This window comes from Notolabrus celidotus, chromosome 23, assembly GCF_009762535.1.
Source record: "Notolabrus celidotus isolate fNotCel1 chromosome 23, fNotCel1.pri, whole genome shotgun sequence".
In the NCBI taxonomy this organism is placed as follows: Eukaryota; Metazoa; Chordata; class Actinopteri; order Labriformes; family Labridae; genus Notolabrus; species Notolabrus celidotus.
The window spans coordinates 14,844,509-14,869,667 of record NC_048294.1 but is presented as its reverse complement, the minus strand read 5'-3'; the positions used below and the strand labels follow the sequence as shown (position 1 = coordinate 14,869,667).

The following is a 25,159-nucleotide window of genomic DNA, read 5'->3' as shown; positions in this document are numbered from 1 at the left end:
ACATTGTGGCTGCTTGGTATTATGGTGTATTGTACAACAGGCTTAGACTCAACCATCTTTCTAATTTGCTATAAAATCAACACTCCAAAAAATTAAAAAGGCAGATTTGGTACATTCATATCTTTATCTCCATGTTGTTTGCACTTATAATCAACTAATTGAAGAGGGCTCATATATTTAAAAAAGAAAATCTCCTGTATTTAAAATTTAGAGACTTTAATAAAGGAGCTTGCTGAATGAATGCAATGCAAAAAAGAGCAAAAACACAGACATATTTTTGGTCTTTTTTGTAGAAGCTTCATGTTAACCATTAAAGAGTGTAGAAATAGTAGAAAAAAGTGCACTACCTTTTGAAGGAGCTCATTCAGATAGAGTCAGACAGGGAGGAGGGGGAATGGAATTAATTGTACATGGTAGCCCCTGTCCGAGCTCCCTTCAGCTTTTTCAAGGTCTAGTACACAATTAGTCGATTCTGCAGTGAATCAAGAGTATACCTGATCAAACACAATCGCCAGAAGCGAGCCTAGAAGCATAGATGCGTGTTGAATATTGTAATTGGATATGACAACCCAGGCGAACTGAAAAGCAACTCCTGTGAAATTGCAATGTATTCTAAAACAAAGTGCTTAGAGATCATAATTTAGCTGTCCCTGTAGAAGTCAGAACACTTCTCTTGCTGCAGTATCTGTCATTGTTTTTTCTGCTCTGAGGAGAAAAGAACAGGGTGTGTGACAAATTTTGTTTTCAATTATAAATGGTCAAATGATAGCTTTTCAAAATCAAGCTCCCATAAAATGCAAACACAGAGAAACCAAAATGTTAAGGTGTGATTTTCACTAATAATTATGAGCAGTATGACTCACTTACATTGTGTCAAACCTGTAGAAATAAAGGAGGGTCAGAAGGGCACTTTCTCAAACCCATTTCCCCTCTCCTATATAATGCGGGTGTAACATGATGCTCGCCCTATTGCAGGCAGCTGATATGACTCCAGGCAGTGCATTTAAAATTAATGATCTGTTACAAAGGTTTCTGGCCTGTTGAATGCATTCTTGCTTAGCCCAGAAATGTATTTTACAGCTGCTTTGTGCACTCGTGCTCATAGAAAAAAGCCACAAAGTCATGACATCAACTGTGAGGTATCTAAAAAGTTCCTCTCCTAGAACTTTAGATTAAGATGCATGATTACGAAAAGGAAGTACCTCGATGTTCTCCAGCTCTTCACAGCTCTCAGCTCATTTAATTCACAAAGGGAATTGTGATAACAAATAAAGGATGAGAAACTGAACAAATCTACTAGCTTGTGCTGTGATTAAGAACTCAAGTCAACAGAGCTGCTGCAGCATTTTCCTTCCAAGGCCAGGACTCCAAAAGGACATCTGGTAAATCACTTTTTAATTGAACCATGACAAGTTTAGCGAGTGTTTTGGCAGAAGTTTGGTTATTGACAACTTGTTTAAAGCAATGAATGAGATAATTAATTAACAAGGGGACAACAAGCTAGTAGTTTGTCCCATCTGCAGTTTCTTAAACTGTCAAGTCGTTTATAAACGAGTAGCTGCATTAATTATTTGGGGCTACTTCATTACAACTTCAGTCAGCCTGAGCTGCATCCTCATGGAGTAGAATTTGCAGAGGTTTAGTGTGTCTGTAGTACGTGAGGCTGAGTTTTCTGTAAGCTGTAAGACCTGAATGTCCAGTGGAAAGCTCACCTGTACAAAACCTGAAAGTCAAAGCTGGGAAAACGGTGAAATTTAAAGCTAAAAAGAGGGTTTTACAGACCGCCCCCCTCCTTCCTTAATCTACTTCACAGAACTGCAATCTCAAGGACAGCCTAAGACAAGGGCATTTTCTGCTTTACAGACCCATACTGTATATTCAACAATGGATCTACACACTAAATGAGATGGAAGGCAGAGAAATGCTGAAGTCACCTTCTGGAGAAGTGCTGAGCACTGGTGCTTGATATAAAAAGACTCCCAATGACAATTTGCACACATTAGCCACTGCCAGGCTATCAGGCCGTATGAGTGTGCGCTGCCAAGTATGGGAGGAGTATAAAAAGGACATTGGCTCCAAAAGTACCTCAGTGTGCAGATTTTTGCTGAAGACATAAGGCCACTGGACATAAACTCAACCCATTAGCAGATTATATCTATTGATCACTCATACAAAATACGAGCAAGGGAAATCACATTTGCCTTGTATGACAACTGCAGCCATTCCAGTCTCTAAAATGTAGCTCGAGAGTGCAGCATAAATTCAGCACAATTTGTCTTCACACTGCTCTAAAGATACACACACACTCACTCCTTCTGTTTACTGTAAACTTCTCACCTGCTGTGGTGTAATGGCTTGAGTGACAAACTTAGTAATATCCTCCCTGTTTCAGCTCTAATTTAATTAGCCTAATGGAGTCTTCTGAACAGACAGAGGAACCATTCAAACATGCTCTGTTCCTGTTTACATGTTTGCTCAGTTATTTTTTCACCAAGGTGCTTGTGTTTATGTGCAGTCTAAGGGAATGTTTACAAGGTTAACACAGGACTAATGCAGTTAAATCTTTGTACTGGAATTCATTAGAACCAGACAGTTAAAATTAGGCCAGACATTAAAAGCTGTGAGACAATTTAGCTCCATAAAACCAAATCAAAGGCATGTTTCTCTCACATGTGTAGCATCTACACAACACATACCACAGTACTAGGATGATGAGGAAGCTAAATATGAGCAATTATCAAATTAAAAACACAAGGAAAGTATGTTATTTTGTATCCTATCAAATTATGTTGTATCGTATCATATCAAATCACATTGTCTCGTATCATATTGCATCGTATTCCACTGCATCCTATTGTATGGCATCATTCTGTACTACACTGTAGTGTACTGTATTATATCATATTATTTTATAGTGTATCGTGTCATATGGTATCAAATTGTATCCTACTGTATCATATTGTACTATATCATATCATAACGTACCCTACCATTTGGTGTCATTCCGTATAGTACCATATCATATTGCACTGAAACGTATCAAAGTACTGTACTGTACAATTTTGTATCATACTGTTTTGTATTGTATCCAATTGTATTGTAGCTTATTGTATTGCATCATACCGTATCAAATACGTGGACCACTGTGTTTTAATTAAGGAAATTATATAACAAGTGTAGTGCACAGGTTTTGACCAGAAGTACACATTAAGTTAGTGTTTTCCAGTGTGGACATTGTGTATTAGTCAAAACTAGCAAAATGTCTGAGCTAGTTAATGTCAAAATCAATACATCTTATCAATATATTCAATGACAGATTTTTTTCCACTGGTATTAGATGGATGCTATACAAGCAATTACTCAGGTCAAGGTTTAGGTGAAGGAAAGAAAACGTTGTACTCTGACATCACTCTTAAAAGCTGTAAGTAGTGTTCATTTTACATCAAAAGATGTGATTTTGTTGGTTTTACGACATAATCTTTCTGCATCAAAAATAAACAAATTCTCCCAAAAACTGAAATCTGATTCTTTAGTCAAATTAAGTGAGATATGAATCCGTCTCACACCAGTGAAACCACATTGTTGGCTCTTAGATTACCCATTAAGTACAAATGAGTTTCTGAGGAAAATCAGCCTCAGTTGCAGAAGCCTTAAAACATAAAAACATAAACCTTTCCGGTCACATTCCGGCTTTTGTTCCTTGGTTGCTGCACAAGAATTGGATTTGGTCCGACCCCTTTCTTCTCAAGCGGAACAAGACTTTTCACCCGGCCGGTTGAGGTTATTCTTCAGGGAAAATCCCTGCCGGCCATAATAAGATATATTTGTTGAACGTATTTGAGTGGATACAATCTCCTCAAAGAGGCTGTCACAGGTCACTTGCTGTGGCAGCATGGTGCAGAATAGTGTGTGTCAAGACTTATTGTTGTTTGGGAATCCTGCCATGGAAAGATGCAGGATTATGGGACTGTGGGAATTCGGGGCAAATGTCCTCAAGTATGACACTCTTACATTTTACACTTCTTTTCTCTCTGGTCTATAGATTATTTTTGCCCAGTTTAAGGAATCAATCTGATCCTTACCACCACTCCCCAGATACGATTTGAGCCAACACAAAAAGATGAGCCACAAAACATTACCCGTGGAGTGTGACAGCAGTGCTTATTTCTCTCAGCAGCTTGAGCCAAAGCCATTTTTCCTCACCATGCTAAAGCATATAATTTAAAGTTGAGGGACACTGATTAAAGCTCTTTCCACGCTCAAGAATCCAAAAGAAGTGAGAATGAAGATAGGCAAATTTAGGAAGGCGAGGGTGCTAATCATGTTAATCACACAGCACTCTTGCGGCTAACAGGGACAGCACTTAGAATTTGGCATGTTTCATGGTTTGCTAACACATTAGCTGACCTTAATTAAATTAAAACTTGTCATCTTTTTAATAAATCCAATAAGGTTATTAAAAGGTAAAAATGTGATAAAACAGCATTTAAGTTGAAGGGTAAGTGAAAGAATTGCGGTAACTTCCTATAAAAGAAATACAATGTTAGCCCACACAGATAAAATAATATTTCATCTGAAAGCAGAAATTTGGTCTCTTTTTGGTTAAAATGAGGTTGTCGATTAAGAACACATTAACAGTTCAACATTGTCCATTAATATTTGTTTTCAGATCTGTAAAACATTACTGCATTCCTTGTTAGTACATCCGTCCAGAGACGACCTGAATCCTCTTTAACAAAATGTTCTGTTAGGCTCTCGTTCAACTGCCGTATTCAATTATATATTTTTTTCTTTGGCATGGGAGAGGGAACTGTTAATTGTGCTTTTGTTTTCACACAAACAAAATTACTCAACCAAACGTAAGAGCTCTTGATTAACAAAGGCAGACAGCAGTTCCATTTTGTGCCAATTCTATGACGGCATCTGTTCCATTTTTCCCTTTTTCCCTCTCTCTAATGTTTAGCCACTTTCACCCACATCGTTGTTGATTTCCTTGCTCCACTTACAAGGTACACTTTACACTGTGGTTAAAAGGTGTACTTTTAGTATCTACCACTAAATGATTGACAGGTTCTAAATCTAAGCCTACCTTTTCCTTTATCAGCTACCTGCAGCTTGGTTCAATTGCTACAAACTTGGACTTGGACAAAGTTGCTTTACTCAACACTCCATCCATCATTCTGCTTATAAACATCTGCACAGGTGAAACCTGTCCCCACGTTAGTTTTGACCATGGAAATATGAGATTTTAGCTTTTTATATCACTTGAAAATCTTACTTCCCATTTAACTAGAAGTACACAAAGTCTTGTATTAATGTCACTTACAACCCCAGTTCCATTAACATGCCTGTCACCTCAGTCCATCTTAAATCAGCCCAGGCTCAGGGAAGTCATTGGTGTTTTTTCAGATCATGTTTATAGATGGTGTCTTCTTGGCATTGTTTGGTTTTAATCTGCATTTGTGGATGCAGATAGGAAATGCATCCACAGGCAACGTTTCTGTGGTTTTTAAGTTATTTTGAGCCCATGTAGTGATTTCACTACAGAGTCATGTCTGTTTAAATACTGTGCTGCCTGAGGGTCACGGCTATCCAGTATTGGTATTTGCCCTTGTCTCTTTCATAAAGATATTTCTCCAGATCCTTTCCATAGACTTTCCTTAGTTAGTATTACACACATGCTTGGACCTTGTACTCAGCATTGCCTCAGGTAAAATTCCTGGAATAGTAAAAGTGCAAGTTAAAGCCACTTCCCATGGCATACATGGCATTAGGTATCATCCATGAGTGGCAGATTTAACTGTTCACTTCAAAAGCAAAAAGTCAGACGAGTATGCAGGGCATAAAAGCTCATGTGCATCACTGCTGGGCAAAAGAGAAGGAATGACAAATTAAAATGTCTAAATTTTCCCCCCAAATGCCCTCAGAGAATCCAAAGCCTGTATTTATCTCATTGATACATCCCACTGCTGTTTGGCACTTATGTGGTCCAGTCTAAACAAGATTAGGTTTTCCCTTAGAGCGTCTTTTGAGCCAGATTTCTCAAATAAGCCTCCTGGCACCTGCACAAGGTAGGTACTGCTAAACTAATCCAATAATGGAGAAGAAAATGCTCAGCACTTGCAGTTAATAAGAAACAGACAAGCGTGTGTGGGGGAACAATCTTGAAATCCATCTTCCTGAGTTTTTCTAAGGGTTCACAGGCCACTGAACTCTGAGTCAACCTTTAAACTGTTTTAAAACATGGCTTGTATCGAGATTAATGTGGTTTTTTAATGATTGCCCAGACTGGAAAAAACTCCATAGGAGCTCAAATGTGAGAGCACGTCCCAATTTTATGCCCCAGGGCCACAGCTTTATGTTCCAAGGCCTTAGAAGAAGTGATGAGAAAATGTTAAGTGGCAAGGCATGACTGCTTTCCAGTTTAGGTTTACAAATGTGTCTGTGCAGGACTTGCAGGTCAGAACTAATCCTGTTGTATATAGCAGAGTGCTGGAGAGTTCATGTTTTTTATGTCAGTCCATGACCCATTTATCTCCACTGAGGGAGCAAATGTATGTTTTAATCTTTGTAAATAGAAACGTAAGAAAGAATTCTGTCAGCGGCCCTTTTAATTATGATTCTGTAAGGGCCCCATTTTTACAGAAAAATGGCAAAACCATTTCCTACATACAATAGTGACCGATTTAGGCCGAAAAATAACAAGAAACATCGTTGTCATGTTTTGTAATTAACCTGGTAAATTCAAATGACAGCGACCCACACACAGGCTTTCAGAAAACCAGAGCGTCAGTGGCACATTTTTGCAAGTGTTCCCGGAAATATTATATTTTGTGTAGGAAAAATTGCCGACCTCTCTGCAAAAGAAATCAGCAGTAAGAGCATAGCTGGTCTAAAATATGCTTTGCTAGAGTTCATTAGTTGGTTCTACAGGTACAGGCACTAATGAATATTACTTTGAATGTGCCACAGTTGGCTCAAGCAGCTAATTCCAATTTTCTGTAATAGAGTTTTAAGAGGAACATTCCCACTCCAACACAAAGTGGCATTACTTCTCTCAAGCTTGGTACCGCTAAAAGGTAGTTCAGTAATTTGCTGTACAAATACAGTCTCTTTGAGAAAATTGCTAAAACCCAAGGGCAGACAACGAGAGACCGTCTTGCATCCGTTTAAATTTTATTCCACCCATGTTGCCTTAAGGAGCAAAATAGAAATGGATTGTGTAATGCAACCTAGTGTGTGGCTTAAATCTCCTGTGATGATGAACGTCGAAACAAAATATAGGAGGAGGAAGGTGGAGGCACAGAGAGCTCCCTTAACCCAAGGTTCATGGCACTCTGTCTCAGTGAAAAATAGCATCCTCTCCCCCTTTGCCCTGCACTGATTGTTTCTTCCATAAATCCCCTTTGAGATTGTATAATTAATTGAATGCAGCTTATTTGTCATTAAAAACCCCTCGCCTAATGCCTGAGATTATGAGGAAACCATTGTGGAGTCAATCTATTAATCATCAGGCCTTTTTTCCTCGAGAAAAACCTTCACAGATGAACAATTTGAGCCGTAAACTCATTCTGAATGACATTGGGGAACTTGTAAAACTCTGAGCCAACATAGAAGTGTCATGGTGTGTCTTTTTCTCATCAGTTTTATCTTTTTAAGACTTAAAAATGCTCTCATGCATAGTGAATTCCTAATTTTTATATCACGAAATGAGACCCAGAATAATTGAATAGCAGTTTTCATCATTCATATCCCCTTAAGACTAGTTCGGAAGTGTAGAGAGCTCCATGTATGAGCATGTTCTGGTTTTGGTAGAATTTGATTGGTAAGGCAGGAGTGGCAACCGGGAAATGGCTGAATTGACCCTGCCTCGTGCTCCTGTTTGCCTCTAGACTCTCTAAGACATCTCTATGGTCATTATCTAACCAATCTTCCCCAATCTACACTGGAACAGCAGGGCGCTCCATTGAAAAGCAGTTGTTGGTTTTGGTTAGAATTTGGGTGAAATTTGATGGTGGGGCATCAGGATCTGAGCCAGGGAATGGCATGAGTTATGCTTTTGAAATGACCCCGCCTAATGTTCCCCCAAGCCTGCCATCCCCCCCATAGACATTTTTTATGGCCATCGCTGCTGGGGCAGATTGGATCAGCCAAGCAGAGGGCACGCAACAGAGATGTATGCCACTCCTGGCTAGGCGCCCCAACTCTCCCTAGGCCCCGTGTCATTCATAAACATGACGGATTAGCTGTGATATCCCTCCATTTACAACATAAGCGAAGGGAGTGGGAGGAAAGAGAATGAAAGCAGCAGAGAGTGAGTGTTAGTGTCAGATGCCCCTTAGGGGTAATGCTAAAATGGATGGGTAAAGAGGGAGATGAAAAGGAGAGATGAAGCAGGAAGGGCGGAGAGGGGGCCTTTCTCTACAGGCCTGGCTGGGCAAGCAGCGAGGCAGGCAGGAAGCCAGGCACAAAGCTCCATTTACGCTCAGATGCCCCCCCTCTCTTCTTGCTTTACAGACTACACGTCAGCTGAGCCAGATGTACTGTTCTGAGTAAAGATCACCTAGGGGGAAGGTGGAGAAGCAGACAGAGGGATTTTAAGACCTCCTCTACCTACAATCATCTCCTTTTTTCTTTCACGCTTCTCTTCTTCATTGGCTTTTTGTGTTTGCCTTACTCACTGACTTCTTCTGCCTCGATGCAGTCACTGCTAGTCTTAGACTTTAAAAGTAGCTCGATCTGTCTTTGTCCGTCTCCCGCCTTCCTCGCCTTCTGTCCCCTTCCCGCCCTCTTCAGGATTTCACTTTGCATATTCCATTTGCTGGTTGTTACCTTGAGCAATGATTCCATTTACTTCAGAAAACAGTGCCCCATTTATTTAGAGTTTGGGAAAGAAAGAAAAAAAAACTTCTGCTCTTGTCTTCTTATCTGCCATCAGCATTTTTTTCTGATATTATAAGTAATACTCAAAAGAGGAGAAAACTATTTGACAGAGCTTTGAGCTATTTGCCAAACACAAAGCTAAAAATCTTTATCAACTCCCTGAAATGCACCTAAGGAAGCCTCTTTTCTTTTTTAGCTTCTTAACAGTCCATCAACCCTCATTTGATCCTCTTGAGTACATTAAGCATTCATAAATAAAGAGGAAGTGGCAGGGAATATATAAACAACCGCACGGTACCTTCTCCTCAGAGACGCCTCCATTCTCACAGACACTCCTGTCACTTTGAAGCATATACTGCCAGACATCTGTTCTCTTTTTATGTTCCAGGCTTAGTCATTGTATATTTACCCTCTTACCGCCCACTTGGGATGGCTATATGCAGCTTGATGTTTCAAAGTTTAATAAAGAATATGTCAGTGACTCAACATTTATCATAAAACAAAACTGAACTAAATATGTTGCGTATTTTATCTTTTAAGGGAAGGCCGATAAGACCAGAAGCTGGAGCCAGCAGGGACTCGGGAGAGAATTAGAGACCAGGTGAGTGTTTCTATTGGGCGGGGGAAAAAAAGACAGAAGGCAGAACTGTGAGACATGAGGCCGCTTCATTAACCTTCATGTTCTATACAGTCCCAAGCAGGTGGGTCAGTTTGATCAAACGCACGTTTTGAATAGCTTGGCTTGGCTTGGATTGTAAAGCGGCATGTCATCTGCATATAAAGTCAGCATATTTTAAACTATTCATGCATAAGCATAGGTTTGTATTACTGTCTTGCAAGCAAACATCCCATCAGCTGTCAGAACAATCCCACAAACACCTCTGAACTTTAATCCCCCTTTGCATTTTCTGCACGACATTGCCAGATACATTTATGGGTCACAGGCTAGACTGGTATCATCAAACCTGGCTAGTACTTGGGTAGACTTGTGGTATAACTGTCTGAGTTAACGGCTGCCTACAAGTTCACTTCCTCCTGAGAAAAAGAAAACCTAGCAGCAGTTTCAATAATTGATACGGTTAAAAGCTTGCTACGGCAGAGGGAAGTCTGGAGATTATTCATGCTTGCTAACATCCTGCAGAGAGAGGACCCCTAATGGAAAAGTCAGGTTATATCAGGCTGTTGGAACTTAGCAGAAAGCCATTCTCCACATGTGAGGATGATAGATGTGACAGCAGAAAGAGGGTAGCATTATTTTATTATGGAATTCATTATGTAAGGGTTTGAGGTTTGAAAGATGGATATAGCTGATAAAGCTTGCTATGAGAACATTTAAGGCCTTGCCCCCTTTTCTATAAAACACCCAATAAGTCATTGCACTCATTTTTGCTCTACCGACTGTAATAATGTATATACAACTAATTACACCCCAAAACTCAACTCATGCCACATCACTTCTCCCCCACTCCAGAGCTGTTTGGTTGTAATTAGCGTGCAGCCTTGCACACTTTGAAAAAGTTTCAAGATCATTAGATGCATTAAGGATGCCCCTGCAGTAGCCAATTAATCTCATAGCAAATGACTTTTGAATGCAGCTAAGATCAAAGCTACCTAACATTAGCACCCTGTGACTACCTGGCTCACACTTACACACTCTCAGCTCTGTGACCTTGTGGTCTGCCATGTTTTGCTGAAGGAATATTCTTCAGTAGAAATGTAAACAAATTTAGATTTTTATTTTATCAAGCTAAAGGGGAAAACTTCTGAATGCAAATATCTGATCATTACATTGCAAGTGACGTAGGGCAGGTTGGCTTAAAATTAACTGATTTTCAAAGTAAAGAAAAGACACATGCATCGCATCATCTGTCTGAATCAATAATGATTAAATCAGGAGACTGTGTTTACTTACATTTAAGAAATACAGAGCAACAACATATGCAGAGTTATCTATCATGTTCAGTGTGCCGTCTGAGCGCCTACATGGCTCTGGCAGATGTTTTCTTACTCACTACACAGACTATAAAGTCAAACATCCATTGTGTTGGTAGTAGTTTAGTCTTAAATCATCCTGCATACTACACAGATACCCATCAGGTCCTACGATTAACCACACAGTAAGATGCAAAGCAGGGCGTGTTTTTATTTAGTCTTCAGTCTAGAACAATGTATGTAAGGATAGCCAACTCCTTCTTTTTAATTACTTTCACAATTAACTTATCATCCTTTGCTCTATTTATGTGACATATGAGAGAGAGAAGTTTGGAATTCAGGGGAGAGTTGCATCAAAGTCATTATTGGCCATATTCTAAGCAAAAGCTGTCTCTTGATATTTGATAAAACATCTAATGGACAGGATGATAATTGATAGTGTTTGACTTAGTTGCCCTCTTGTCCCGTCTTTATGAAGTAAGAGGGAAAAAACGTATAATAAAAGCGTGTCATCTTATTCACATGGAGAACTTGCTGAAACATGAGCAACTTCTGAAACATAAGTTCATATTTACACAGAAAGTTATTAATATTATATTTATTTTAAATGCAGAAACAGATTTCAACTCCCTTAGTGAGTCAGCATGTTTTCCGCAGCAAAATTTTTGTATTTTTCCAACAAAATTGAGTGTTCCATGTGGCGGCCCGGGTCCTGCCATCTATAGAGCTCCTGCCAGTAAACCAGAGAATTGCACGGTAGCGGCTGCCCCCCCTACTTTTCCCTCTCTTCTCGAGCCACTGATCACAAGCACAGTAATTTTACAACGGTCACTTGCTTCATCCCCACTGCATCCCCTGCTCCGACAGTCCGAGACCGCTGACACAGCATTTATCTTCCTAAGCAATTTGAGCATGCAGACCAGCTTTTGTTCATCTCTCTCTCTCTCCCTGTACGTTGTTAGAATGAAGGCATTATGCATTCACAAAATGGTGCACAGAGGACAAATGATGGTTAGGTGTGAGCAGTAAGGTGCGATTTTTAAATTATTCTTATCAGATAATCCTTTTTTTTGCCAAACAGAACATTTTTGGGTGACAATAATTTGTTAACTTTGCTAAGAAGATAAATAAAAGCAGCTTTTGGTGTTTTTATTAACTCCAGAGACCATTTTTCTCCTAACAATGACATAAAGCCTGAGTGCCTGCATTGTCTATGAATAATCACTGATCATGCCCTTTCATTGTATGTGGAAAGATCCGTCTCGGCTACACGGCTTCGACTATGCCATCGCACCATTCCATACAAATGGAAATGATGCATTCTGTTTTTCCGTCACAGGAGAGTGGCTTCCCATTTTCCGCTCCCACTGTCAAGTTGTGCACAGCTGCATAAGTTTGCACACTTGTGTGCGGGGCTACAGGAAATGGCTGTTGACAGCATAATGGGAGTATGAGGATGCAATATAAATCCTTAATCATGCCTGAATCATGAACTGCAGCACTGAAATTCACACATCATTCTGCTGGAACTGCTGCTGGAACTGGGTCTGGAGCTGCGTGAGCAGGTTTAGCTAGATTTTTCCACTATTTCTTTTGTTTACTTAATGTTGAAAGTCTAGGCTCTATATAAATGAGTACATGTCTCCACACCAATATCTTGCAGAAGAATATTCATAAATTACATTAAATACGTCTTCTCTGAAGTGATATCCCAGCCATGACACCCAAAATCTGCTGCTTCCTTATTTTCAATCGCTCCCTGTCATTCTCAATTACAAAGCAAATCAAGACGGCCTTAATTCAAAGACACGAGTCGCATATGAGTTGGGTCATCTCCTAGTTAATCAAAAGAGAACGCACAGAAAAAGTGCACGTTGGAAAACCCGCACCTCATGCCATGGCCGAGCAGATTTGACTCGAAACATCATTACGTTTCAGGGTTCGCCTTTCATGCAAATAGCTCCTCTGAGCCTGGAAGTTCATTACTAATGGCGCTTCCCATCAACTTAGAGGCCTATCCGAATACTAATATCCCACAGTACTTTGAATTTGTCACCTCAATTCCCCCCCTTGTCCTCAAAGCATGGCAATTACAACAATGTGCTTTTCCTACATGGAATTAAGCAGCACCCCCTGTGGCGAGCTCCCCACAACAGATGCTTTTGCAGTCGTTTCCACACACCATTGGCGCCCAAATGAACTAAACCAACAGTCACTTTATATGTATTTGGCTTTGTGTTGTATCAGTTATCTTTGTTTGCTTATTTATTTTCCCCTCCAATCCTGCTCTACACACTTGTAAAGTATTTCTCCTCTAAAAGAGCCTAAAGAGGACAGCAATCATTTTTTGCTGTTCATTGAGACAGACGGTAGGTAAAAAGCTTAGCTGCTGCATTTTTCAAAGTGCAGTTTATGTCATGTGGAATGATGACTCGGAAACAAACTGTGCACTATTTATTGTACTGTACGAAGTAGTTGTGGTGGAAGGAAGCTTTTTGGTCTCCTAAATAATACATGGAGCACCCTTGAGCTGACCTTATGTTACCTCAAAACACTCGTACAGTACGCTGCAGTGTGATGCTGCAGCTTACTACCAGCATTCAGAAAATCAGATTTAGCTAAACATGTGGTCTTTTAAGCTGAAAGATAGTGTTTTTTTTGTTTTGTTTTTGGATGTTTTTAATTTAAAGTGATAACTGTGTGAGAGCGACTCAAATTAAACAGCTAATGAAAGTTTATCCTAGTGTAAAACTTTTTGTCAGTGGCAACCATTGTGGCAGCATTTTCTTTTTCTTTACATTTGACTCTCACTTTCCGTTTTTTTCTACGTCTGCTAAGCCATGAAAGCTATCACCGCTCATTGAGATTTCAGTTATTCAACATCGCTTATTTTTGGTGATTTTAATGAAACAATAAAACAGTGGCATGCGTGGGTTTTGCTCACAAATACTGGCTGACCGTGACGTTTGGGTACTCTGGTGGCACTGCATCAAAACAGACATGACTCTGTAGTGGAAATCACTGCATGGGCTCAAAATCCGTTATAAGACTGCATCTGCAGATGCAGCTTAAAACTGTATTTTGCGAAGAGGAAACTAAACATAAACTGTACTTGAATACAAAATCACATCCCTGGGCCTGAGCTCATTACAGATGGACTGAAGTGAAGTGGAGCTCTGTCCTGTTTAACAAATCAATATTTTATTTGGTAATTATTGACACCCCATCTGACTTGTCATCAGTTTAAAAGCCAGCATCCGTGATGGCATGGGGATGTATAAGTGCCCAAGTGCTGATGTACATTATGTACAGGTTTGGGAGCAACGGTAAAGATGTATAAACGTGTTGCTGGTGTCAAATTAGAAATAAAAATACATTTTCATCAAGCAATAACATTTTTCAGTTTCAACCTTTTATATCTTTATCTTCAATTCAATGTAAGGTTTAAATGACTTGCTGACCATCGACATCTGATTTCTTCACATTTTACAAAGAGTCACAACTTTTTGGGAATTGTTAAACTGCCCAGCAGAATTAACGAATGGAACTGCTCTAGCTGTATGTGTTGGTTGAATTCCTGCACTGACACTAATAGGGAACATGTCATACTATAAAAATCATGAGGACTACTACATTAATCCTTGACAATGCCTATATTTTTGTTCATAAGTATCCAGGGACAGTGAGGACAGGGAGCACACCTTTTTATTTGCACCAAAGCCAAGGGAGAAAAAGCTCTTTCCTGTTTTGTTGATTCGTGATAGGCCTCTACTCACCTTCAATACATTGATGGGAAAGGAGAGCGAGCAGAAGAGCAAAATGGAAATGGTAATAAACATGCTAATGCTAGACCGTGGAGCCGGGAAGAGCTGCGTCTGTCTATACCCGTGCCTCAGCTATCTATTGGTGTGTGTGGGAGTGTGTGTGTGTGTGTGTGGAGGGGAAAAACAGAGATAGTGACAGAGCAGGAGTGAACAGGAAATGTGCACAATATTGCTTGTGAGAGCACACGCGCACACACATACACATACACATATGCTTTATGCTCCAGAGTAAACAGGGGAGAGCTGCATGTGAACGTGCCACCTTTCTCTTTGAATCGGCCCCTGGAGACGGCGCAAAGGGCCTTTTGTTGGCTCATTGGAGAGATAAGAAGCAGGAAAGGTGGGGGCTTCAGAGACTCGCAGAGCCAGCTTTTTTTTTCCTATAGGATGGAAGCACCCCTCTCAATAGGAACTCATTTGCCATGTAGTGTAATTGTGGCACATAATGGAGCACACCTCATTCAGGCTTGCCCAAGGCTCTTTTCTAAAGCCATTTTCTCCATTCACAGCCAAACAAGTCATGTTTTAGAGAGATATTACGCAGCCTTTGAGCTCCCGGACACCACATATTTGCCTTTGAATGGAATGTTTTGTATAATCAAGATAAAATTTTGCTCAGTCCTTATTCTAAAAGAGCCACCGTCAACCAACTTGATGTTTGTCGTTTGACTTTCATTCTCTTAGCTCAGTGGAAGTAAACAAAGCAGCTGACCTTTCCCGCCTCGTTTGTTACACTCGTGTTTGTGTGGAGGAGTGCCAGCTATTAACAGCCACTGGTCACTGAAAGATACTGGCATTGGGAACGCTACAACAAACAAAATATGCTTGCTAATCCCATGGGAGTACACTGCTTTGTTTTCTCCACGGTCAAACGAATATCAAAGCTGAAGTGCAGCGATGAAAAATGACTGATTTGAAAATTATTGCTGAGCTTTTCCATTAAACCACCCCAGGCTAGGAGTGGATGGCTATTTGCATAATTTAACTGGCATCTTAATTATTGTGTCAGGAATCTGTATGCAAATGACTTAAGTCACTTAGAAACGGAAACTTACTCGGCTAAATGGCTAATGGACTAAATCTTATCAAGTTAGAATACACAACGTGAGTGTAACCAGGGTCTCTAATTGGGTTTGACTGTGCGTTGAGACGGTGAGAATACAAAGGAAGAGGACAGGACAGGACAGGACAGACATAAAACAAGGAAATGCATGCTTACCTGAGTTAGCTGGGAGAAAAAGGGGCATGTTAGTGGTGTGTGTTTTTTGTCTTCTGGGGACCTACCACGTAAAACAGTGAGTCTGGTGGTAGCGCTCGTCTCTCCAACACTGTTGGAGGCGACGCACTCGTATATGGCTTCATCTCGGGGCGTGCGCAAAGGCTGAATTCTTAGCACTGAACCAGATCCGTCGTCGAACTCTATCACCTGCAGGTGCGAGAGACAGGATATGTTACAGGAGATTTTTTTGTTCACAATGGGCGAGGGACCTTCAGCAGACAATAACAAACAAATATAGAAACAAACAAACAGATAAACAGCGAGACTTTTGAGGACGTTTGGCTAACAACACTGATGGTGACACGATGTGCTTCCTATGACAAAAAACAAAAGCTAGTGCGTACCTTACATTGAAACCCTGTGGTTTTGTGTTTATTTGTGAAACTGTGCTTTTACATTCAACATTTACAGAATGCAACTTCAGGATCTGTGTAATACTAGAATGCTGATATATTACATGGAGGTACAGAGCATTTATGAGTATATACTTTAGCTTTTTTTTTACGGTGGGAATGGATTAAATTAATTTGTTATGTGTTCAGACGTTTTCAGACATTGTTAAACTTTGTGCATTAATTGGTAAAATAATGCAGCTGACTAACTTTAAGAATGGGGATGGTTATCTCGGTCAGACATTTTTGCTTAGATACCCTGTTTATAGCAGATTTTAAATCCAAATGTGTCCCACTCTTAAAGTTAACTGTCTATCCTTAAAAAATGCATCACACTGGATTGTGTGGATGGGACAGAAACAAGCACAAACAGTTAAAAGTGGCTTGATAAACGGTTACGGACAGTTGTACCATGAGGTGAGGTAGTGGTACAAAAGACAGGACCGACTGTATTGGACGAACGACACATAAAAATGCTCACAAACAGGTGTTTGTTGTAGCTTATTCAGCTATTTTTTTGCATGCTACATGTTGAATACTCACTGACTTTAGAAAGCCTTGTGTCATAACTCAATCTCTTTTAAGCATTGAGGTAGATTGCAATAAAGTTAGGCCTTACACCTCTTCTTCACATATATCCCACACACACACACTCGCACACACACACACACACACACACATACACGCACAGCGGCCTACGAACATTTGTAAAATTCACAATATCTGTGCACGTGTTAGTCAATAATACACTTTGACATTTCATTGGCTGAGTGATATAGCTGTGTTGGCATTCAAGCTGACAGCAGGTGAAAGCAAAAACAGCCCCCTGTCTTAGTCAAATTTAAGAGGCGAATAAGAGAGGAAGTTGTGGGATGACTGAAAGGAAATGGGTGTTTGTTAGAAGATGAGGCAGCGGCACATGATTGAATGGGCGTGAAATGGCTGCAGCTGGCAAACCCTACGAGGCAATGAGGGAATGAAATCTAGTGTGTTAGCATTCAGCGCAACGTGCGATGCGAACGCGATGAACTCTGATAAGATTAGATTTCTGTCGTTATGAGACCCAAAGAAGAAGCAGGGCGAGGTCTCCATGCTCTGTTAAGCCATTGCTGTGCACAAGCAAGCAAATATGGCATCAAGAGCAGAGGGGAGGAAAAAAAAAAGTGGCACCATGATAGTCCCGAGGACTGACACAGAAATTAATAGAAATCTTATCAGTGTTCTGCAATGATGTGTTATTTCTCATGGGTATTGAGCCCAAGTGCAGATTAAAGCTGACCAGAAATCAAAGCCGCAGCCAAAATAAGGAGGGTAGGACATGCATTTAGATAAAGATGCCACGAAGCAAAAGGATATTTCGAAGTGAAAGCGCTGCTTCCCCTTTCACTTTGCATAAGCTGGCAAATGTGGCATGATGCTAATGTAGGTATCTGGGTCACACCACAAGTTGTTTTCTCTGCTATCCCAATCGCTCATTTCTTATCTTTTATCAAATTACAAATCTGTCGCCAGATCTTTTGTAAACTTCCTCATTAAAACTCAAGCATGTTCAAAAGCCTGGCCAGCATGATTATTAGAGCCTGCTAATGCGTGGTGGCAAGTCAGGGCAAAAAAGCAGGCGAGCGGGGCTTGGCGCGATGGATTATGTGCGAGCAGAGCCAAAAGCAGTGCTTGAAGCATTCCAATTTTGTCGAGCATTTTACATCAGAACAATAGACCTAATACCTCAAATCTCTGGTTGCTGACTTTCTTCCCCTTCTTGTTCCACACAATCTTCGGCCGTGGATCTCCGGTAGCTTGGCAAATAAAGGATGCCACCCCTCCTTGCACGCCTGTTTGGTCATTGGGGGTTCTTAAAAACTTTGGTGGTGCTGCAGAGACACAAAAAGAGAACAAAAGATAAAGGTTAGTTAGCATGCTTAGCATTGTTGTCACAGCTATTAATCTCTCTTATCAAGCTGTACAAACTAGAAAGTGAGAAAAGTTGCAGATTTCAGCATGTGGTTGTTAAGAGGATTGTCTTTGGAGGTCGGGACAAGGGTTTGTAATGTCTTTATTGTGGAAGTGGAAACAGATGATCTGTGGTTGAGATCAGTTAAAGGACAGAGGTCTTTAGGGCTGTATGTATAAAGCATCTTATCTTGACATTGACATGGGAAGTTGTTCAACGTGAACTCTGAAATCTCTCAAGGATAACTGATTATAACTTTAAGATTACCTCTTTCTTACACAACAGTACAAGATGTAATGGTAGTCACTACCTGATACTGTCACAAAGTTAATGTCAGTGTCAGTGTTTGCACGTTGATTGTAATACAGTTAAAAACTGTGTGTAATTTTGTGCCCACCGCCCCACCATGCTTGAGACACTGCAGCGTCTTACTGCTTCATGCTGCTGTCCTAATGGAAAATGAAGACACCGCTCAACTTCTAAGTATCACATCTCATTTTTATAAACTCCTAGACAGTTTATGTCGAACAGGATTAAAATATCAAAGATGTACTCCCAGTTTGAGCTTATACCTATGAGCTAAGTACAGGTGCAGTTAATCAGACTGATGTGAGCCCTATTTTGGAGTTTGCAAATCCACAGACCTGTGGATAAAACTAAATCAAATAAGTTAAAAACAATACTTGTTAATGGATGGCAACTGACTGCAGGCCAGTCAACATTGTTGGAGGTTTGAGTCTGAGGGACTACTTGGCCAATTGTCATCAGTCATAAGCCTTAGTGTCCAAGGAAGGGAACAACTGTTTTAGTGCAAGACCAGTATGAAAAGGAGCAAGCAACCAAAAGTGGAACTCCTGAAGATTGCAAATGCTGTTGTAGCAGGATATCATTGGATGCACACCAAACTGACACTTTAGAAAAAAATAAATCAACACTGTCTTTCACAGTATCAGCACATTGAAGCTGTATCCTACCTCATCGTCATGGTTTTACACCACACTGGTGAAGCAGTGCAGCTTTTGTTATAATAATAAACTCAAAAGTCAAGATCATTAACTACATTTCATTGCATTTATTTGACTTCCAAATCAAGACACTGTATATCAAGAAACCAACTATTGAAATTCAGTGATTAATCATTATTTTAAAAAATGTGTTGATTGGCAGTACTACTTAAAAAATTCAATATGACTTTAAGTTGCTAATGTCAGTTAATTTTAATGACCCTACATGTACAGGAGGTTTTTAAAAGAGGACAACTGGTCACATTGCGTACAAGAAAAAAAAAAAATCACTTAACTATTGTGTTTCAAATAATAACAAAGACAAACATTCTCCAACTGTTGCAGAGAAGCAGAAGCATGTCTATCAGTCCACCAGCAGACAACCCTAATCTCCCCCCAAAACCCACCAATCGGAACGGTACTTGTGCCCCACGCAAATGAGACACGCACCTGATAAGGTCCTCGCAATGCTCTGATTGGCGATGCAGGCATTCTCTTGCCACTAATTGGTCCCTCAATTCAGCACGACAAGTCAAGTGTAAAGGCAGTGAGGATAAAAATGCTAAAAATGCAGGGGAGTTGAGGTGAGAGAATGGCAGGGTGGAACAGTGACTGCTTTGTGTGGACGTTCCCAGCTTCCGTGGTGGTTTCACAACACTGGACAATAGCATTTTCTCAGGCACTGATGACACTGGGAACAGAACTGCAGAAGCATGCAGGTTGCTTTTTCATTCCCAAATATAATCAAGCTGTCGGAACAATTCGTCATTTACTTTTAGGTTCAATAATTAAGTGACGTTACACCTGTTTTCTCCCTCCAGGACAATCAACCCGCTCACGTTTCTATTACAACCAGGAAAAAACTGAACACATGCAGGTGAAAAACAATCAAAGGACCCTGTCTCCCTGATGAGATTTTGATTGTTAGATTTCCATTCCAGCTCTATCATGATGATCAAGGCTAATTTCAATAGCAATAATGTCATAGTGCTAAGCCAGACCCCCTCAGTGTTTTCCTCTGAAGCTCGAGTGCCAGCTTCGGTGGGAGGTGTAGCTCCATCTGTCCCCCTGCGGAGCAACTGTTTGCCTTTTATCAATCACTTCAGCGGGCCATTAGGGGCCACACAGCTGCAGTAATGCCAACCATCTGAATCACCTCATCCATGTGTGTGTGTGTGTGTCTGTGTGTCTGTGTGTCTGTGTGTGTGTGTGAGATCAAGCTTGTTCGCGTGCCTGCGTGTGGAATGATTTCCTGTGCACAGCAGTGTCTGCTGCGGTGTGGTGAATGAGGGAAGAATTAACCTGCAGGATTCGTGGAGAGGTGACATAAGATGTGTGGTCAGCAATCAAAAGAGCGAACAGATAAACAGGCAAGCAGCTGGGCTTCCACCGGGCAAATGAGTCTGGGAAATCACCTGATTGCCTCACGTCATGCACACGTTCTTGCATGCACACACACATTAACAAACCCTCAGAACCGCTTTCTCATCCAGCGGCTGACAGATCCGACAGGTGGGCAGCAGAGTTGACACTGTGTAATTTGTACGCTCCAGAAAGAACCATTACATCTGCATTTGCACCTTATCTCATTGGCTCGGCCGGGGCGTGGTGCTCACTGGCATCCAGCCAAGAGGGTGCTGATGGGTAATTGATATGCTATTGGGGCTGTTTTTTTGCTCCCGGGCCATCCATTACGGCTCGGTGCGTCTCCCCACGCCGGCTGTGATAGACTGCGAGGACATGTACGGGGAGATCAGCGCTGGAGGTGAGGGGGAAGGAGGGCCGGGGGAAAGTCATCGCACAATGGGGAGTGATTGAGGCGTGACATGGAGGTAATGGTGTTTTCACAGACATGGCCGCTGATATCACCATCATACCCCCATTTTAGGTCCGCTGCTGACAAACATCCATTTTGGTAGAGTCCTCTTACACCTTCAGGTAGACAGAGGCTGATTGAAACCTTGGTTTTCTCTAAACAATGGCATCACGAGCAACTTGACAGCAACAAAAAAGACACTGTGGACAAATATTTTACAACATGCAGTGAAAGAAACCTTTTTGAACAGAACTCTGATTTTTCAGAAGACAGAAAAGCTATGAGAAGGTGGTTCACTGTATCTGCCATTAACTACGTGTTAATATAAAAAAAATAATCTACATAATGTGTGGTCATTGTTTTGCCCTCAAGCATATAAATTAATCTCAGTTTAAATAAATCACATCCAAAGAATGTCCCTGTAACCTCTGCCACACACAGCAGACTTCTTTTAAGAGTTAGCCCTGATCTGCATGAATTAATACCTTGGCTAGGCACCTGTTAATCCAGTGCTAAGCTGTCGCCTACAAACAAATGAGAAGTGTAAAGCCTGCCACGAGCTAAAAGGTTCGAGACATGGGCCAATGCCCGCTCTCCCTCGAGGTCATTATGTAACCTTGTTCACATGCGCCACCACCTCTGGAAAGGAAGATGCTGTTAATGGCGTCGCCTTGCTCTCTTTTTCATGGATCAACAACATGTAAATGATTTGGTTGCTGACTGGAAAGTCTTTACTGTTCTGAGAACACCCATGTCCACAGGGCTGAGGGGGCAGACTGTTTCATGACTGGAAATATATATTTATATATGAATTTTTTTTAATGGATAGACTTAAAAGCAAAATGCAAGCCTTCAACAATGTGGGTGGTACAATCCTAGATGCTACTCTATACAACCCCTCTTATTAATTTGAGTCATTTATCAGTCATTTCGTGTGCACCATTTACTACTTAAACCAGCACACTGAGGGAGTCATGGTGCACTTTAGTTTTGACTTCATGTTTTCCTTGCAAATTTCACAGAAATGTCAGCCATCAAAAATAAGCAGCTGCTTATGACAGTTATTAACTTTCTGAGGAAGTTAGACTTTAGGCCATAACCAAATCAGTGTAGGATATCATTTTTAATACCGCCCGGAAAGAAGATTTGAGGTCAGTTAGTTGTGTTTGCAGACCATATCTCTAATTCCCACTGACACTCCCAGACATCTCTAATACCCCTATCAAGGCAGAGACATCCAAAACAAAGCCAATGATATCAGAGCTACACTCAAGGAAGGAAAACTGCAGCTGGGAAACAATCCATTCTCTGCCCTGCTTGCTAATGGCTCTGTGGTTAGAGCAGAGGACGAATGCAAATAATGTCATTGAAGGTGGATTTTAAACAACAGGAAGGCCGGGAGGGGATTGAGCTAAAAATAATTTTACTCTGTGTGCAATCAGTGTTACTATTACATTTACAGGGCCGGGTGTTGGCGGGGACCTTATGATATGTGTTAAGATATGATATGTATTGTGATACTTTGCAATATGCTTCAATCAATCAATCAATCAATCCATCAATCAATCAATCAATCAATCAATCAATCAATCAATCAATCAAGCTTTATAGAGCACCTTTTATACAAAAAATGCAATTCAAAGTGCTTTATAGCAATTGAAAAAATAAGAATGAAATATGTCATGACTAAACATAGAGCAGTCATGGATTTAGAAGTAGAAAATAAAGCACACCAATTGGAACTGTATATAGATGAACAACCAAAGGAAATAGTTAATAAAATAAGTAACTTCACTAATACTATACTGAAAATGTGAAAGTGGAGCAGAGAAAACAGCTTGCTGTGTAATTGAGTCAATACTATTAAATTCAGAATATCCATTATAATTGATCAAAATATTGGGTTGTCACAAAACCAGAGATTTGTTATTCTGTTTGACACTAGCAGGCCTATCACTACCTGTTTCTGATTTGAAAAGTCAGTCTGTGTAAGAGCTACATGTCTGGTGGAGAGCAGAGCAGAGACACAGACAGTGGGCAGTACGAAGAGCAGTTGTATATGTACAATAATGTGCTCCTTTTTGCATGTTTATTCATGGATGTGAACGTGTTTATAAGCTCTACAGGGCATAACCAGTACGAACAATTCCCAAAATAACGTCTCTTTTCTTTTGCTGCTTTGTATTCATTAGCGATACTAGCTCTTTTAACTTCCCCTCTTTGTCACTTGACTACTCCTTTCTCTTTTCCGTGGGGGTCGTTGTGATTACATTTCATGTATCCATATGAGAGGAGAGTTATGGGAATGGATTTCAAATGGAAAATAAACTATCAGAACAAAAACTATAAACAGGGATTCATGTTAAAAAACAAGCTTGTAATGCCAGAGGAAGTTTAAAAAATAACAATAATAAATAAACAGCATAGACTAAAAGTAGAATGGCTGAAAACTAACAACTGCAGCCAATGATTTAGTGGTTTTCTATTGTCCAGTTGAACATATCAGCGAGCAGCAGTCAGAGCATCTTGCAAATTTGCATTCATTACAAGTTTCTCTGATATTGGTTTAACATTGCATTTAAATGGTCAGAGTCAGAGTTTCATTCATGATGGCCAAAACATTTCAAATCATCCGGATTCTGCCATAGACTCAAGTTTGATCTGCCAGCCTATTAAAAAGCACGAATCAAAGAGTGGAGAGGAGAACATTAATAAACCCACTTTCAGTTGGAACCTCTATTCGACACAGACACCAGTCCAAGACGGCTCGGTTTTCACAATTATACTGACTGACATATTCAATTTCATTTGCATGAAAGGGGCCATTTCCTCTCTGAATCTTTAACTTGCAGGGTGAGGCAGGGTTGTGGAGGGCGATAATTAATCCTAACACATTGGGTGGCAGTCTGCAAACACCCTGCTCCATTTGGACATACGGGTGGAAGAAAGGAGCGCTTAAAGATGCCATTAACCTCATTCGACATCTTTAAGCGGCAGCTTTTCAGTCCTGCGATATTGATAAATCGTCACAACGGCAGCAAGTGGCACAAATGTTAGGAGAGGGTAAAAGTGGAGCATTAAGCGTAAATGCTGATGACATTTGACTCTATGTAAACCTTTGAGCATTCTGAAGGTTCATTATGATAGTATTTGTATAAAGAGAGATGCATAGAAAAAGGTTGGTCACTGTGCAAGCATTCGTGATGTGAAGTAACACCCTCTCTATGGATTAATTAACTGTCTATACAGTGTTCAGAAAACATCTGTCCCCAGATGCCGAAGAGAAAACAGAACGTAGCAGTGCAGACACACAAACACAGAGATAAACAATGCAAAAGAAAATATGTGGAGAAAAAAAAGAAAGGGAGAAGATAAACCACACATACTAATCAATGGAAGAAACATGAGGATAAATCGTTTTCTTTGGGGCACTACACAGCCCACTATCTGCAGCATTATGATAAAAAATTTGTCTTTTGTAATGCTGAGAAAACAAACTCCACATTGTACGCGCTCACAAAGGGCCCAGGCAGCGCGAAAGAGAAAGGAATCGGAGCTTAATTAGAACTGTTGCCTGATTTGCATTGCATGCTCATCGGTAATCTGGCCTTAAATGGAAACTGAAATTCTTATTGCAATTAGCGATTACTTGAAAAGGGATATGGCCTCCGAATGATTGTTAATTACTGGATCAGGAATAGTACATTAATTCACTGCAGAGGTTTTAACGTGGCGCAATGATGGGGACTTGCTCTTCCATCAACACTGCGCTGCTTGTCACACATAATGAAGTTCATAATACAAGCCTTCTCCTACACTGCCCCCGCCCCCTTCCCTACTGCTTAGATGTGCTCTCTAAGCAAAATTCACCACAGTCATTATGTAAAACTAATTCAATGGAATATACAAGAATGCAGCTTAATGACACATTAATATTGAGGCTGCATGAGGATACAAGGTCCGTTTTGGGATCAGGTCCCAAATGAGAGTCTCCTGTGAATAAATAAACGCACATCATCACTGAGGCAGCTTCAAAGGCAGTAACACACAACTCACCAGCGTATTGTCCTTGCCAAAT

General features: G+C 40.6%; 1 protein-coding gene across 2 annotated transcripts in view; it reads right to left on the bottom strand.

Moving 5' to 3' along the window:
• The window catches only part of LOC117807284 (receptor-type tyrosine-protein phosphatase delta-like), a 429,954-nt gene that overhangs the window by 53,894 nt on the left and 350,901 nt on the right, over positions 1–25,159 (bottom strand). For both annotated transcript variants that reach the window (XM_034676508.1, XM_034676509.1), the window contains 2 exons: positions 18,036–18,181; positions 15,924–16,065 (listed from right to left, as the gene is read on the bottom strand). In XM_034676508.1, the coding sequence (XP_034532399.1) occupies positions 15,924–16,065; positions 18,036–18,181 (288 nt within the window). The remainder of the gene's footprint in view (positions 1–15,923; positions 16,066–18,035; positions 18,182–25,159) is intronic.